This window comes from Myxine glutinosa, chromosome 4 (genome assembly GCF_964187855.1).
Source record: "Myxine glutinosa chromosome 4, kmMyxGlut1.1, whole genome shotgun sequence".
In the NCBI taxonomy this organism is placed as follows: Eukaryota; Metazoa; Chordata; class Myxini; order Myxiniformes; family Myxinidae; genus Myxine; species Myxine glutinosa.
The window spans coordinates 73,610,275-73,627,197 of record NC_136264.1 but is presented as its reverse complement, the minus strand read 5'-3'; the positions used below and the strand labels follow the sequence as shown (position 1 = coordinate 73,627,197).

At 45.9% G+C, this 16,923-nt stretch overlaps 2 protein-coding genes across 35 annotated transcripts in view; one reads left to right on the top strand and one right to left on the bottom strand.

Moving 5' to 3' along the window:
* The window catches only part of LOC137424777 (uncharacterized), a 675,237-nt gene that overhangs the window by 320,452 nt on the left and 337,862 nt on the right, over nucleotides 1-16,923 (top strand). The window lies entirely within an intron of this gene.
* The window catches only part of LOC137424790 (cytosolic 10-formyltetrahydrofolate dehydrogenase-like), a 256,540-nt gene that overhangs the window by 134,820 nt on the left and 104,797 nt on the right, over nucleotides 1-16,923 (bottom strand). For 24 of the 34 annotated variants that reach the window (XM_078775914.1, XM_078775941.1, XM_078775946.1 and 21 more), the window contains 3 exons: nucleotides 14,673-14,838; nucleotides 14,391-14,492; nucleotides 13,700-13,789 (listed from right to left, as the gene is read on the bottom strand). In XM_078775914.1, coding sequence (XP_078632040.1) covers nucleotides 13,700-13,789; nucleotides 14,391-14,492; nucleotides 14,673-14,838 — 358 coding nt within the window. Of the gene's footprint in view, nucleotides 1-13,121; nucleotides 13,427-13,699; nucleotides 13,790-14,390; nucleotides 14,493-14,672; nucleotides 14,839-16,923 lie in introns of those variants that run through there. The other 10 variants (XM_078775917.1, XM_078775916.1, XM_078775919.1 and 7 more) reach the window with 3 other exon arrangements.

Sequence of the window (16,923 nt, the reverse complement as noted above, 5' to 3'; positions counted from 1 at the left end):
GGTTCCGGAAGCTTACAGGCAAAAATTCAGGAATGCCAGGAAGAGGGAGAGTGAGACCCATGTGGAGTTTGCCAGAGTGAAAGAAAACATGTTTGATCGGTGGTGTGAGTCAAAAGGAGTCGGGAAAGACTTCGAAACATTGCGTGACTTGATCCTGGTGGAGGAATTTCAGCAGTGTGTCCACGAGGACATCAAAGTGTACCTGCAGGAAAAGAAAGTACCAAAGTTGTGGGACGCAGCCACCATGGCAGATGATTATGCCTTAACCCACCGAATAGGGGTCCACGAACCTAACTCCTCGCCTAGATCTCCGCAGGGGAGGTGGGGAACAGCAGGTGCGGAGAACGACAATACATGGCGGCGGCCTTGAGAGGATTATGGGGACAACGCGGATACCCCACCTGTTCGAAATCAGAGGGATGCGGGCCCAAGACAAACTTATATTTCGGGGGGCCCGAGGCAGACCACGAGTTTTTCCTCCGGGCCTACTTGCGCTTTTTGCAAGAAACCTGGACACTTGATGTCCAGTTGTTACCGCATGAAAAGGGAAGACCCAGAGCGGAGTCCGACTATTACGACTCCAAATGCAATGGCCATTGTGAGAAATCGCCATCAAAAGGGTTACCAACCATTTATTTCAGAGGGGTTTGTGTCACTGGATGGAGCCTCGACTAACCGGAGACCGGTTAGGATATTGAGGGACACAGGAGCACATCAATCTTTAATGCTTGAAGGCATTTTGCCATGGTCCGAGGAGACGGCAACGGGGGATAGTGTTCGTTTACAGGGGATCGGGGGCGGTGTTAGTGCTCCACTTCATGTCATCCATTTGGAGTCCGATTTGGTGTCAGGACCGGTCACCGTCGGTTTACAAGCCACACTTCCTGTAGAGGGTGTATCTGTGGTTATCGGGAATGATTTGGCCGGGGGTCAAGTTTATGGTAACCTGAGGGTTGGTAAAGAGCCCAGCAGGGAAAATAACACCACACCAGCTCGGGATGGCGACAAAAGTACCAAGTTATTTGTAGGGGGACTGAACTTCAAAACAGAGGAAGAAGTTCTGACCTCTGTCTTCAACAGATATGGGCCGCTGGTGGAAGTGCGGTTGGTAAGAGACAGGGAAACGCAACAGTCAAGAGGGTTCGGCTTTGTCACGTTTGCAAGCACAAAAGACGCCAGAGAGGCAGAGAAGAATTGGAATGGCAAGGATTTGGAGGGTCGGACCATAACAGTAGGGAAGGCATTTCGTAGGCGTCGAGAGGTCTACAGGAGAGTACAACTGGGCGGTAGTTTTGGTGGTGGCCGCAATCAATATTATTATGGAGGCTCCCTGAGTTACGGCAGCTCCCGAAGGAAGGATTGTCAAAGTAGTGGCCGAGAAGGAGACCGCTATTCATGGGACTACAGTGACAAGCGGTCCCACCATAATTATTAGGGAAGTTCTGAAAAGCTGAAGCACTGAATGCGGCAGAGCCGCCGAGCCAAGATTCCTACACGGATTAACCGTGAACGCCACGTTCCTAAAGGCGTCCATGTAGTGAACTTTCATGCACGGACTAACCGTGAACTCCACGTTCCTCAAAGCGCCCATGTAGAGAACTTTCCTGCACGGACTAACCGTGAACTCCACGTTCCTAAAGGCATTCATGTAGTGAATACTCGGCTTGGCCTCCCGGAAAAAGTGCTATCGAGTTGCTTAACTTTGGATCTTTGATCAACCCCTTAACCTTCATTCACAAGAAACTGACAGTCAAAGTCAGAGGGTCATGAGATGGAGTTTGGCTTGGCAGGAGTCCAACGGGAAATTGAACATGTTAAGGGGAGGGACAATGTCGTTGCTGGTGCTTTGTCCAGAGTGAATTACCTTTGAAAATCTCTGGGGGTTGTGTGAAATGTTGTTGCTTTATTTTTAAGTGATAACTGTGCCCGGGGGGAACTGATAATGTGGGGGGGGTTGAGTTATCTGGTTTGTTTATCCAAGTTGGCCGGCAAAGAAAGTTTTCGCTGGGTTCAAACTTTCTTTCTTGAAGGGGGGAAGTGTTACATATTTAGGGGAATGTATGTGAATTACTATTCAGGTCTTTGCTTATCAATGTGTAGTCGATTAAGGGTTGCTGTGGTTGGAGGGTCAGGAGCCCTTCTGGAAAAAGAGACCGGAAACGGAAGAAGAAAGACACGAGGTCGAAAGAAGCGACGAGGCTTCTTCTTCCTCGCCCCGCTCCGACGAGAGGTGGGATCGATATTGAGCCGTGTGGAAAAGCGGCGTTCCCAAGCCGTCTGGCGAGAGGAGTTACCGGGACGGGTACCTGCCCGGTGGACACGTCAAGCTGCCGTGGGGCCGTGCACCGACCCAGCGTCTGGCACCGTTCGCGGCACCGTCTACAAAGACGCGTACGGGTCGCACGTTGGGGCCTAACACGCGTTGCAAGCGGCGTGTGGCTTTTGCCTGCTGTACAGTACCCGCTTCGCGTGGCCAAGAGGGGGCTGCAACCTTGGTTCCCGGTACGATACATGCCCGGTGGAAAAACGTCCACCCGGGGTTCGTTCAACCGCCCGACTGTCTGGCGAAGTTCCTCTCACGGTCCGGGGGTCACCGAGACCAGGTAGTCACTGAGGGGACCACGTAACACTTGGCACACCTGAGCTCCTCACCACATACAAGGCTTTCCTCCGCAGCTCTATGGAATACTGCTCTCCCCTCTGGTCTGGTGCTCCTGCCTCACACCTAGCCCGTCTTCACGCTGTTGAAACCAAAGCGTTCAGAATCATTGGAATCTCCCGCGATGAAGCTAACTCCAAGGGCCTTTCACTCACTCACCGCAGGCAGGTTGGTGGTCTTTCCATCTTCTACTGACTCCTCTCTGGCCTTGCCCCCCCAGCCCTCTCTGGGCTCTGTCCCCCAAATATTCCTACAGGTCGCACAAGATCTGCCTGCAACCCTCTTATGGTTAAACTGCCAAAATCAAGACTTTCTGCTCACCTTCACTCCTTCATTCCTCTTTTCTCCCGCCTCTGGAACAAACTCCCTCACTCTCTTCAATCCCACTCCACCCTCCAGGTCTTTAAAACAGCTGTTCACCACCATCTCTTATCTTCCCCCATCCAAAACCGTGATCTTTTCTACCCCCGCTAATTTCGGTCCCCTTGTGTTTTATACTTCTCCCACCCCCCCCCCCCCCCTTCCCACGCCTCCTGCCCCCAAGCCCTCTCCCTCCCACACTTCTCCCTGCTCTCAAATGTTGTGGTTGTGTGCTTCCCCTTCTCTCCCCATCTTGTCTTCCGCTCCCTCTTTTTGTATATTTTGTTTGTCTGGTTGATTTGTTTGTGAAATAAATGTTAGCTCTTTCACGAGCCTCGATTCAGTATACAAAAAAAAAGAAAAAAAAAAGTGGATTTCACGATATATGCGTGGAAGGACCAAAGAAGAAGAAGAAGCTGGAAGCTTTTACCTGACGTGATCTCCAAGCAATGTTCAACCCTGCAAAAGTAACTCAATCGAAAACGGCTTCATGTACAAAATAAACGCCGGCTTTTTTAAACGGAATGCTGGTAACAAGGAAAACGCGACGCTCAAATAAATAACATCCTAAATTAGGACGTCCCCACACCAGACTTGCCATCGGAAGAAGGGATAATTTAAATGAAAAGAACTGTGGGCTTAGCTCAACCACTCGGGGTCCGTCTGCTCATCCGGTCCTTTGTGCGCAGTCTGGATGCGGCTCTGTGCTTGGCGGGAAGAAGGCCACCCGGTCGTTGGTGCGAACCTCTCGTTCCGCGCTGCTAGGCCAGCGTACACTGCAGCGGCAAGCCTTGCTTGTACACTCGTCCCTCGCGCGTGAACACAGGGGAGGAGAATCGTCAGCGCTTCACCGTCTGTTGTTGTCCAACCAGCAAGAGTCCAGGGTCAATCAGAAGAACGAGGCCCGGGTGCGAAGAGATCCAAAAACGAGAGGGACAAAATATCGACCAGCCGTGGTTTTATCAACTGTGGTGTCACGTCATCGGTGCTCCCTTCCAATCAGTCCGTCGCCTCTCGACCTCTAGAATGTTCTTCCTACATCAGTCCTTCACCATTGGCCGAGTGCTTTGTGCTCTCCTCCTCATGCCATCAGTCGGTGGCCAATCAGTCCGTTGCTTCCTTCCACCAATCAGCGGGTCGCTTCTTGCTCCACCCTTTCATTGGTCGACTCCTGCCCAATAGCAAGTCCTTCTGGTCATGGCTTTCAGCCTGCCTGTGCGATGTTTTATCGCCATGTTGGCGCAATGCGTGGGCGCTTCCTGCCTGCACTTCTGGTGAGTTTTATTGTGGGGGGGAATTTAATTAGTATTGTGTGTTTGCTAATAGTGGGCCTTTCCGACTCTACTTGTCTAGTGCATTGCCATAAGGGATGAAGGATAAATCACAAGGTCTCACAAACAGGGGAATTAACATAATCCCTACTCTAGTTAACACAAGGCCATCCTTGTATGACTGCAAATATACGAGCTTAATCCGACATCCGGGCTATACAGGTCCTCTACTTATGTACATCAAAATGGTTCTTCTTCTTCACGACATTTGGAGCATCATACCTACACAGATCTACCTGATCTATATATCACGCCACCCCAAAATTCATAACAATAATTAAATACTTAACATATGTATACTTAATAATAATAATAATAATAATAAAATACCAAAAAAGAACATAAACTCCAAAACAAAAAAAAGAATTAAATACAAAAAAGATACATCTATCTATAATTCCAGTAATCTCTGTGTGTTGTTTGTTTGTACGTTTGTACGTTTGTCTGTGACCGCTGTTTCTCGACAACCACGGGTCCGATATACTTTAAACTTGCCAGGTATATTGCTGGGGACCCGAGGATGTGCCTTTTCAAGGTTTCATATTAATCGGACAATTACTTACCGAGCTATGTCCAAAAAACGATTCAACCAATCAGAGAGCAGCGAGCTATCGCGTGTGCCGAACGTGGCGGACACACTCTGCCTCGGATGGCACATTTGAGAGCGTATTCATTTATTTCACGTTTGCAAACTATGTTGGCGCTATGTTGGCGTTAAACTATGTTTTAAAACTAATAAAAACCCCGGGGGGATTGTCACTGTACTCGCAAGCCGTTCGCCGTTCGCTTTGGCGTTGCGAATGGACCAAAACATTTCATGCACCAAACCATTTCATGTAAAGCGTTCGCCGTTCGCTTTGGCGTTGCGAATGGACCAAAACATTTCATGAACCAAACCATTTCATGTAAATAGAGGGGGGGATATAATTTTAGATATAGATATAGTACGGGCATGCCCTAGTCTATCTATAATTCCAGTAATCTCTGTGTGTCTGTGTGTCTGTGACCGCTGTTTCTCGACAACCACGGGTCCGATCTAATTGAAACTTGCCAGATATATTGCTGGGGACCTGAGGATGTGCCTTTTCAAGGTTTCATATTAATCGGAGAAGTAGTTACCGAGCTATGTCCAAAAAACGATTCAACCAATCAGAGAGCAGCGAGCTATCACGTGTGCCGAACGTGGCGAACAGACTCTGCCTCGGACGGCACATTTGAGAGCGTATTCATTTATTTCACGTTGGCAAACTATGTTGGCGTTAAACTATGTTTTAAAACTAATTAAAACTAATTTGCGATTCATCGTAACTGCGATATGCGACCTTCCGGACAGTCAAATGAGGACGTCACTTCCGGACTTACGGATAGTCATAGTGACGACGTACTGATGCTGAACGTGGCGAGCAGACGCTGTAAGGTACGATCGATTGTAGTACACGTTTATAATAACTCTGCCGATACAGGCCCGATTAACTGCAGCGCCATCCGAGCTGCGGCTTCGGGACGATACATTCATTGTACGGTCACATCACGCACTTACGGGCACGCCCATGGGCCCATGGGCACGCCCAGACATTTTTTTTTTTTTTTGGGCAAGGAACGGGCACCCACGTACGGGTACGTCCTAGTAATTATAATAATTGTAATATGAATAGTGATAATAAAATACAAAAAAAAAAAGAAACAAAAATACAAAAAAAATAAGAGCCAAGGGACCCAGAACACACAAAAGGCCCTGAAGACCCAAGAGGCCCTGAAGACCGTAAAAGACCCCAAAGACACAAAATACCCCAATGTAGGTTAGGCCAATGAAGCCTTTGTCGCTCCTGTGTGAAGCGGGGCCATCGCCGTAAAATATAAAACACACAGGAAATGGCGCATTGTGCTGAGGCGCGGCGGTGATGGTCATGGTCATTTAACCCTCGACCAGGCAAAGATCCCCGGAGGGTTAAACAACACGTAAAGGTCTGTACTGTAGTTGTGTCCTTCATCTAAGTATTCTAATCATAGACTGACATCTGCAAACAGAGTGGACCAATTGCTTAAACCCACTTTGTGCTTTGCACGCAGGGTAAGTCGGTAGGGTAAGCATTCAAATTATTTGTCGGAAATGTATTTTGACGTTTATTACCTCTGCCATCGAAGGTGCACAGAGGTTATGTTTTCACCCCTGTCTGTCTGTATGTCTGTGAGCAGGATATATCTCAAAAGTTATAGATGGATTTGGACGAAATTTGGTGGATTGTTTGGGTGGGTGACAAGGAGGAGTTCATTAGATTTTGATGAAGATCCAGATGGTGTAATAATTTCAGTGATTCTTCACCTGTTTTCTGTTATTTGATTTGAAAGTGGACAGATTGGGTTTGTGCTGAGGGAGAAAAAAGTGATTTCCTGTTTCAAATAATTTTTAGTTTTCTTTGACTGTCAGACAGGCCGAGTGACTCGAAAAAATAATTACCTCCTTCCTCTGCCAATTTCAGAGCCCAAGCAGGGCCGGCGCCAGACTATTTTGCGTCCTAGGCAAGGCCAGCTAATTGCAACCCTCCCACCCCCCCAAAAAATTGGCAACTTCGATTATTAAAAACAGATGTTTTGTAGAAAAAAATAAAAGGCAGAAAACTTGAAACTGCTAAATTTATTTTAAACTTGAAAACTTGAAAATAAGTACCGTAAGATGCCAACAGCACCAATATTAAAGGTGCAATTTCCAATAATATGACAGTGGCCCTGTTACCCCACGCTTTGGGGCAAATGGCCTTTCACTTAAAAAAAATATGGCACTCCATGTGGTTTGCAATGCAAAATAAAGAAAGTGGTCCTTTTCCGAGTGTGTGAATGGAAATTACAGATAAACAAAACAGTTTTTGGTTTGAGCAATAAGTTTTAGATATACAAAATCAAAATTTTAAATAATCAATCTTTGAGTACACTGGTCAACAAAATTTTAAATGTTTTATGGTTCTAGTATATTTTGAGGTGATTCTAACCAAAATTAACCTGTGGAGTTCGATTATGATATCCAATTTTCACGAGCACATCCAGTTTTTGAGAACCAGTATACCATAGGAATACCACTTCATTTGAAATTCACAAACCTCCTGTTGACCCTGAGAAGGTATTCTTACCACCACTTCATTTGAAACTTGGTTTGATGAAAAACTTTGTGAAGGCCATGGATCAAGATGGTGCTAGCTTCCACCACTTGCTAATGAAATTCCAAGGCATTGTATCTGAGGCCAAAGTAAAGGCGGGTGTTTTCAATGGTCCTCAAATTCGTCTTGCACTCACTAATCAGGACTTTGTAACGAGACTATCTGAGCTGGAAAGCGTTGCTTGGGATAGCTTTGTGGCCCTTGCCAACAATTACCTTGGAAATTTTCGAGCACCAAATTATGAAGAGCTTGTGGACAAGATGTTGAAGAGTTACCAGGCGCTCGGTGCTCGAATGTCACTCAAGATACATTTCTTCCATTCTCATCTGGACTTCTTTCCACAAAATCTTGGCGATGTCAGTGATGAACATGGAGAAAGGTTTCACCAGGAAATTGCCATCATGGAGACTCGATATCAAGGCCGATTCAATCCAAACATGATGGGCGACTACTGTTGGACTTTACAGCGTGAAAGTGATTGCTCCGACAAACGCAAAAGTAAAGTTCAGAAGCACTTTTAATGTGATGTAAATAAAACCTTTACGTTCATATTATTTTTTGTGACAATAAATAAACTTATTGAGACTTAATCAAGAAATGAGGCAGAGAGTTAATTATTTGAGGCAGAGTTTAAAAAATAATTATTTCCCTTTCTCCACGTGTGCTGTTGTCCCATCGTGTGCTTCTGTCCACGTGCACTGTCTCACCCCGCCCCCCATTATCTCCTTGCCTTCCACCTTTTGCCCTGTTCATGTGACTCGTGGTTGTCCCTCGAGGCCCTCTCCCCATTGGTATGTTTGTGAATATAAGATTGTTCTTCACGGTTCTGGTTAAATATGTTTAAACTTTCCCCTGCAGTGTTTTATTCAGTGGTATATTACAACATGCTGTTTTTCTTCCTATTTAAAAGGCTTTTTTCAATTCCCTCTTCAACTCATTCCACTTCAAAAAAATATTCAATCTCTTACAATTCAATCTCACTCCATGCTCTAAATTTACATTCATTCCACCCCTCCTCCATCGTTCTTAAACGGATTGCTAACTTGAAAATCACAATTTGTTATAAATGTTCGTCTTTCATTAATCATCCACTTTATAAACTCCCCCCTTGCCCCTCCCCTCCAAATCTCCCCCCTTGCCCCTCCCCTCCTAAACTCCCCCCTTGCCCCTCCCCTCCTAAACTCCCTCCTCGTTCCTCCCATTCAAAACTCCCTCCCAACCCCTCCCCTTCAAATCTCCCCCTTACCACCCCTCTCCAATTCTCCCCCTCCCCCTCCTCCTCAAAGCTGCCTCCTCCCCCCTCCTCCTCAAAGCTGCTTCCTCCCCACTTCCTCTCCCTTCTATCTCATACCTCCACCTCCCCCAACCTTCTACTTTCCTCTGCCCCCCCCCCCCCGCCTCAAACAACCCCACACTGTGCCTCATCCCATCACCATCAAACCATTTGTCCTCCTCATCCTTCCCTTTCTTGTAAATCTTCTATAATCTCTGACACACTATCAACTGCTCTCCCTACCTCCCCTCTCATCCTTCATCTGACCCTACCCCTCCCCTGTCCTGCACCCGATGCTCCCCCTCTCTCCTCATTAACGGTATGGACCTCAAACATCCGGGGCCTTCGCTCAAACCTGATCGATCTCTCCATTCAGGTTGCTTCTGACAATCCAGACTTGATCTGCTTAACAGAAACTTTCCTCCTTCAAGATGTCTCCGATTCCTTAATATCTCTTCCTGGTTACTTCCTCCTTCCTCCTCCGGTATGATAGACCTGAGCCTCGTCCTGGTAGTGGGGTGGCTATCTTTATCAAAATCTCTCTTCCTCACTCTCCTTGCACTGCCCTCTCTCCACCTCACCCTCAGGAGTACATCTGGCTATGGCTTCCTCTCCGCTCCCACCTTTTGTTCATATGTGTTCTGTACCGTTCTCTAAACAGTGATGACTTTATTTACATTTTGCTGTCGGACAACATGGACCAACTTCTATCAACTCATCCAAACTCTCTCTTCGTCATATGTGGCGACTTCAACTGTCATCATGCCAGCTGGCTGGGTATGGGTGCCTCTCTCACCAGCCATGGCACCTCAGCAAAGGAATTCTGCGACTCATTGGGACTGACACAATCTGTCAAATTCCCGACCCAGATCTCAGTCAATGGAGTATCTTCTCTTCTAGACTTGGTTATGACAAACTTCCATGCAAATGTCTGCTGCTCTTTTTCTGTTCCAATCGGTTCTTGTGATCATGTGCTTGTTAAAGTGGACATCTCTCTGGCCATTCTCAGAGAGCTTCCTCAGCGTCGACGAGTCTGGCATTTCACTCAGGCCGACGGGCACGGGCTGCAAGCAGCCATCAATCATCTGGACTGGTCTCCCATCTCGACTGTCTCCGACATCAATTCTTCCAAAGCAAACTGCTCTCTCTCATGCACAGATTTATCCCATCTCGTCTTCAGTTGTCTTAACCTTCCTCACGTCCATGGTACACTGAATCTTGTGGTGAAGCAGTCGCCCTGAAACAACTTGCCTTTGCCTCTTGGAAGGCAAATCCAACTGAAGGCACTCTCAGTTCCTTCCACCAAGCTCGGAACAAGTATGTGTCTACCCTCAGGAGTGCCAGGAAGCACTATGTCTCCACACTCAAGATTGAATTGTCAAACCTGCCTCCTTCCTCCAAATCCTGGTCGTGTTTGTTCCCCCTCCATCCCCTCCCTCACCTCAAATGGCTGCACAGTTGACACCGCACGTGACAAAGCCGAATGCCTCAACTCTGTGTTTGCCTCAAAATCTTGTGTCCCAAACCCATCTCTCTCTGTTCCCAACTTACCCAGTCGAACCCAACTGCTCCTGGACTCTGTGTCCTTCTCTCCTGACAAGGTGGAGAAGTTTTTGTTAAACCTCGACTCTGATTCTGAAACTGGACCTGACGGCATCAGCCCACGGGTCCTAAAATCCTGCTCTGCCGCTCTATCTCACCCTATCTCTGTTCTTTCCACCCTCTCTTTTGCTCAACGTCATCTGCCAGCATCTTGGAAATCAGCAAACATTACAGCTTTACACAAAGAAGGTGCAAAAACAGATCCTTGCAACTACAGACCAATCAGCCTGCTCCCAATTATCAGCAAAGTTATGGAATCCATCATTGCTTCGGATATCAAATCCTTCCTCTTCTCCAATGGCTTGATCTCTGATCATCAATTTGGATTCAGACCAGGTCATTCTACTCTGGACATGCTGCTTCTGCTGTCTCAACAATGGATGGAGGTCCTCAATGCCAAACAGGAAATCAGAGCTGTCTCCCTTGACATATCACGTGCCTTCGATACGGTCCGGCACCCAGCTTTGCTCACCAAACTCTCCTCCTATGGCATCCATGGAAATCTTTACTCATGGCTTGCGGAATTCCTCTCTGGTCGTAGGCAGCGTGTGGCCCTGAATGGATTTCTCTCATCTCCCCTGCCTGTTCTGGCTGGAGTTCCCCAAGGTAGTGTTCTGGGCCCTGTGCTATTTCTGGTCTTCATCAATGATCTCTCTGACTCTCTGGAAAGTCCTCTCTATCTCTTTGCTGATGACTCCACTCTCTGCCGCTCCATTCCTCATCCCTCAGATCGGCAGTCTGCAGCCTCCTCACTCTCTGCAGACCTGGACAAAATCACAGACTGGTCAAACAAGTGGAACATGTCTTTCAATCCTGACAAATCTCACACTCTCACTATGTCTCTCCAAAAAGACCGACTGGAAAACCCTCCCATCTACCTTCTCAACAATCCTCTCCAAGAAGTTCTGTCGCTCAAGGTTTTGGGTCTCACTATCTGCCATGATCTTTCTTGAGAAAACCACATTTCCAAGCTGGCCTCCAAAGCCAGTCGCCGACTGGGCATCCTCCGTCGTGCGAAGTCCTTCCTTGGCACACCTGAGCTCCGAACCACATACAAGGATTTCATGCACAGCTCAATGGAATACTGTTCCCCCCTCTGGGCTGGTGGTCCTGCCTCACACCTAGCTCGTCTTCACGCTGTTGAAAGCAAAGCATTCAGAATCATTGGAATCTCCCGCGATGAAGCTAACTCCAAGGGCCTCTCACTCACTCACCGCAGGCAGGTTGGTGGTCTTTCCGTCTTCTACCGACTCCTCTCTGGCATTGCCCCCCCAGCTCTCTCTTGGCTCTGTCCCGCAAATATTCCTACAGGTCGCACAAGATCTGCTTGCAACCCTCTTATGGTTAAACTGCCAAAATCAAGACTCTCTGCTCACCTTCACTCCTTCATTCCTCTTTTCTCCCGCCTCTGGAACAAACTCCCTCACTCTCTTCAATCCCACTCCACCCTCCAGGTCTTTAAAACAGCTGTTCACCACCATCTCTTATCTTCCCCCATCCAAAACCTTGATCTTTTCTATCCCCGATAATTTCACCCCAATTCCACTTTTTGAAATACCAACTTCTGTCCTGGAAGTCCTTGGTGTCCTTGTGTTTTATACTTCTCCCACCCCCCCACCCCCCCTTCCCACGCCTCCTCCCCCCAAGCCCTCACTCTCCCACACATCTCCCTGCTCTTAAATGTTGTGTGCTCTCAAGTGTTTGCGTGCTTCCCATTCTCTTGTCTTCCGCTCCCTCTTTTTGGGTATTTTGTTTGTCTGGTTGATTTGTTTGTGAAGTAAATGTCAGCTCTTTTACGAGCCTCGATTCAGTATACAAAAAAAATAAAAAATGAATGTTTCCCCCCTGTGCTGTCTTTCCCTCGCGGTCCCCCTGTACTGTGTTCCTGGATGTCTTTTTGTTGAATGTGTTTTAATGAATGTTTCCCCCTGTGCTGTCTTTCCCTCGTGGTCCCCCTGTACTGTGTTCCTGGATGTCTTTTTGTTGAATGTGTTTTAATGAATGTTTCCCCCTGTGCTGTCTTTCCCTCGCGGTCCCCCTGTGCTGTGTTCCTGGATGTCTTTTTGTTGAATGTGTTTTAATGAATGTTTCCCCCTGTACTGTCTTTCCCTCGCGGTCCCCCTGTACTGTGTTCATGGATGTCTTTTTGTTGAATGTGTTTTAATGAATGTTTCCCCCTTGTACTGTCTTTCCCTTGCGGTCCCCCTGTGCTGTGTCCCTGGATGTCTTTTTGTTGAATGTGTTTTAATGAATGTTTCCCCCTGTACTGTCTTTCCCTCGCGGTCCCCCTGTGCTGTGTTCCTGGATGTCTTTTTGTTGAATGTGTTTTAATGAATGTTTCCCCCTGTACTGTCTTTCCCTCGCGGTCCCCCTGTACTGTGTTCCTGGATGTCTTTTTGTTGAATGTGTTTGAATGAATGTTTCCCCCTGTACTGTCTTTCCGTCGCGGTCCCCCTGTACTGTGTTCCTGGATGTCTTTTTGTTGAATGTGTTTTAATGAATGTTTCCCCCTGTACTGTCTTTCCCTCGCGGTCCCCCTGTGCTGTGTTCCTGGATGTCTTTTTGTTGAATGTGTTTTAATGAATGTTTCACCCTGTACTGTCTTTCCCTCGTGGTTGTCAGCTCTTTCACGAGCCTCGATTCAGTATATTTAAAAAAAAAAAAAAAAAAAAAAAAAAAAAAAAAAAACTCCATTTTGGGCTTCTTGAGGGTGCTTTGTTACAAATGTGAAATGAAGGAAAAACTTCAAATCTCGGATTTATTTCGAATAAATAGGAAGAAGAAGCTCGTACGATTTACAAAGCTCCATGGCACATCATGATGAGTCGAGAAACATTTCTAGGCCAGAACCAATCCTAAAAAGATCATCACTCCAATGCAGAATACTCGATTGAAGATGCAGACATTTGTAATTTTCCAGAGTGCTGGCGATGCCTCACATCTTCTTTGCAAAACACACCGTGGAATCTTTAGCGCCCACTAGTGGTGGCAGATGGGTATAACAGCTCAACGACCTTCCGATGAACGGTGCACAAATTGATGGCTCATTCTTCATGCGAAACACCAAGGAGACATTTTATATTTGGGGCAAGATTCGAATTTGGGGCTTCGACAGCTGCAAGCTATTTTGCCAGCCCATTGTGTTTTGACAATAATTGACTTCAATTTCACATTTACAAGAAACAATATATAAAGGATACAATTAAACAAACATCAAAAAATAATTGATAAAAAAATAGAAGCATCTGTAAAAAACAAAAGTACATTTTTTTTTTAAGTCACAAGACCTCATTTTACAAGATAAAAAATTGAAGATCCTTACCTGACCCTCCATAATAGTCCAAGCCCCTGGATTGCTGTCGTTCCCCCTGATCCAGTTGTGAATAGCGAGAGCTGGCTGGTCCCAGTTTATCTACGATAAGATGAAAGACAACCGGAAGGTCGAAGCACTCGTAAATTTTCTTCTTTCCCCGTTTTAGTTCCTTCTACATGTTTTACGACCATTTCTCCCCTTTTTCAGAGGGATGGTCGATTCCTCTTTGGGATCTATATCCATTATATCAGTTTAGTGCAACCCCAAACATTCAATATCGGCTTTATTGATATTTTCAATCAATGCCTCACATTTTTAGAAATAGGCCGGGCGTGGAAGGCGATTGGTTACACCTGAGCTAATTTACAATTGCTATTATAAGGGGGGTGGACACTTATCCAACCAAGAAATTCTAGTTTTGTATTTTTAATTAATTTTCTGAAATTTGTATAATTTGTTTTTCACTTGGAAGTTGTGGTTACGATGTGTAAATAAAGATGGAAAATGTCTGATTTAATACAATTTAATTCCAGGCTATAAGGCACCAAAAGGTGAAAAATTTGAAATGGGTTGTAGACTTTCTCCAAGTATCGTTTTTGGAACTTCCAAACTACAAACAGTTTTTTCTCACTGATATTATCCATCGAGCGTTGTTGTATTTTTTTCTCCCTTATCCTTGTATAACCTTGATATTGGTTACCTTGGCAAGCTCTTTCTTCATGATTGGCTCATATGAAGCTCCCTCTTCCGGCTGGATGATTCGAGGAGCGTCACCAGAATTGATCAACTGCACCGCCTCCACCTGCCGTCGTACATCTGCACTTGGCTCTCCGCACACAATATATTGAACCCCTTTCCCAGCAGAAAGTAACAGCAAACAACATACAACATACTCATGCAGCATATCCAGAATTCTGCACTCCAAGATTAGCAACCAGTACTCCACCCATCTGATACCGAGCATACAATTTCCTGCACTCACCATCCCCTTGACTCCCTCTGGAAAAAGAAATCGTTTGTACAGGGAGCTCAGAGTATCATCTGGAGTCACAGATACTTCTTTCTGTAATAATATGGGACCTGTGTCAAGGCCAGAATCAGCCCAGAACACCGAGAATCCAGCCTTTTCATCTCCATGTGCCAATGTCCTGTCCAACAACAACAAAATGGCATACTAAATACCAACAGACTTACTAATTAACACTTTCATCTCTCCCTGTGAAAGCTGCAGTGCCCCAATACCGTAACCTAGGCCCCATTCTATTCCCAATGTTCATCAATGATCTCACTTGTTTTTTTGTAAAATCCTCCATATCTATTTCCTGTTGACAGCACTCTCTGCCGTGACATTCCTCATCCTTCGGATAGACACGTGGCAGCCTCTTCACTCCGTCTCTAAAAGGACAGTCTTTCAAACCCTCCCCTCTACTTTCTTAACAATCATCTTGAAGAAGTTCAGTCATTCAAACTCCTGGGTCTATCGGCCATGATCTTTCTTGGACAAACAACATTTCAATATTGACCTCCAAAGCCAGTGGCCGACTGGGTATCCTCCATCATACAAAGTCCTTCCTTGCCACACCTGAATTCTTATCAACTTACAAGGTCTCCATCCACATCTTGATGAGATAGTGTAAACCCCTCTGGGTTGGTTCAATCTCATTCTTCCCTCCGGGTCTTCAACATGGCTGTTCACCACTATCTCAGATCATCCCCAATCCAAAACCGTGACCTTTTCTACCCTCATTAAACCACACCTCCTCCACTCCCATTCCCTCAATTTCAGTTTTTGCCTTCCTGAGAGTTTACTTCGATATCCACCGTGTCCAGCCTCTGCATCCTCTGCCACCCCTCATTCTTACCTACATTTCTTGTTTGTCCGTCTTCATCTGTTATGTCCATATAAGCAGGGCTTTGCAGGGCTTTGCTGTTGTTGTTGTCCCTCCCCTCCCCCCCCCCCCCCCCCCCACCCCCTCTCTTCCTGCCGTTCCTATTGCATCCTGCTGTTCCTTCTTGACTTTGCATACAAAAAAGTACAATGTGTAAAATGGTGAAATAAAATAAAAATTTATGTGGTTCAACAACTTTCCTATGCAATGCTATGACAAGTTCGTATCGAATGAAATAAAAATCTATACCTCTCGAGAAAAGTTGGCTTTATTTTTTTGTAGTCAGAATATTCGACTTTGAGAAAACATGCTGAGTCACAGTGACATAGCCAATAGTGGCAAGGCATATGTAAATCATGTTTTATCAATTTTGAGTTCCTAAAATGTTGAACCAGAAATATAACTGGTAATGAATGCATCTCGACAATGTCGAGTTCAATTGTTGTCATTAGGGGCAATTTGGGGTCCACTAGGTCCTCAGGGTCTTTAAGGGGCTCCAGGGTCTTTTTGGTCTTTCTGATTGTTTGGGTCTTTGGAGCCTTTCAGGTCTTTAAGGGTCTATGGGGTATTTTGGGTCTTCAGGGTCTTTTCGGTCTTCTGCGTCTTTCTGACATTTTTGGTCTTCAAGTTTTTTTGGGTCTTCTTGGTCTTTAAGGGTATTTTGGATATTTTGGGTCTTTAACAGTCTTCAGTATCTTCAAGGTCTTCAGCGTATTTTGGGGCCTTTGGGGTCTTTTCAGTCTTCTGGGTCTTTTTGATCCTTTCAGTAACCGGGATATTTTGGGTCATCGGGCTCTTTTTGGTCTTTGAGGTTCTTTGGGTCCTTTGGGTCTTCAGGGTCTTTGGGGTATTTAAGGTCTTTGGGGTATTTTGGGTCTTCGTGGTCATTTGGGTATTTAACAGTCTTCAGAGTATTTGGGGTCATCAGGGTCTTTGTGGTCTTTTGCATATTTTGGGTATTCGGGGTCTTTATTGGTCTTTGGGGAATTTTGGGTCTTCAGTGTATTTTGGATTTTGTGGTCTTTTGGATCTTTAAGGGTCTTGGTGTCTTCGGAGTATTTTGGGTTTTAAGGTACTTGTCGGTCTTTCAAGTCCACTGGGTCATTTGGGTCCTTGGGGTCTTCAGGGTCTTTGGGGTATTTTGGTTCTTTAACAGTCTTCAGTATCTTCAGGGTCCTCAGGGTATTTTAGGTCTTCATGGTCTTTTCGGTCTTTTCGATCTTCAGAGTCCTTGGGGTTGTTTGGGTCTTTGGGATCCATTGGGTATTCAGTCTTTTGGATATTTGGGGTCTTTAACAGTCTATAGGGTATTTTGGGTCTTCGGGGTATTTTGGCTCCTCAGAG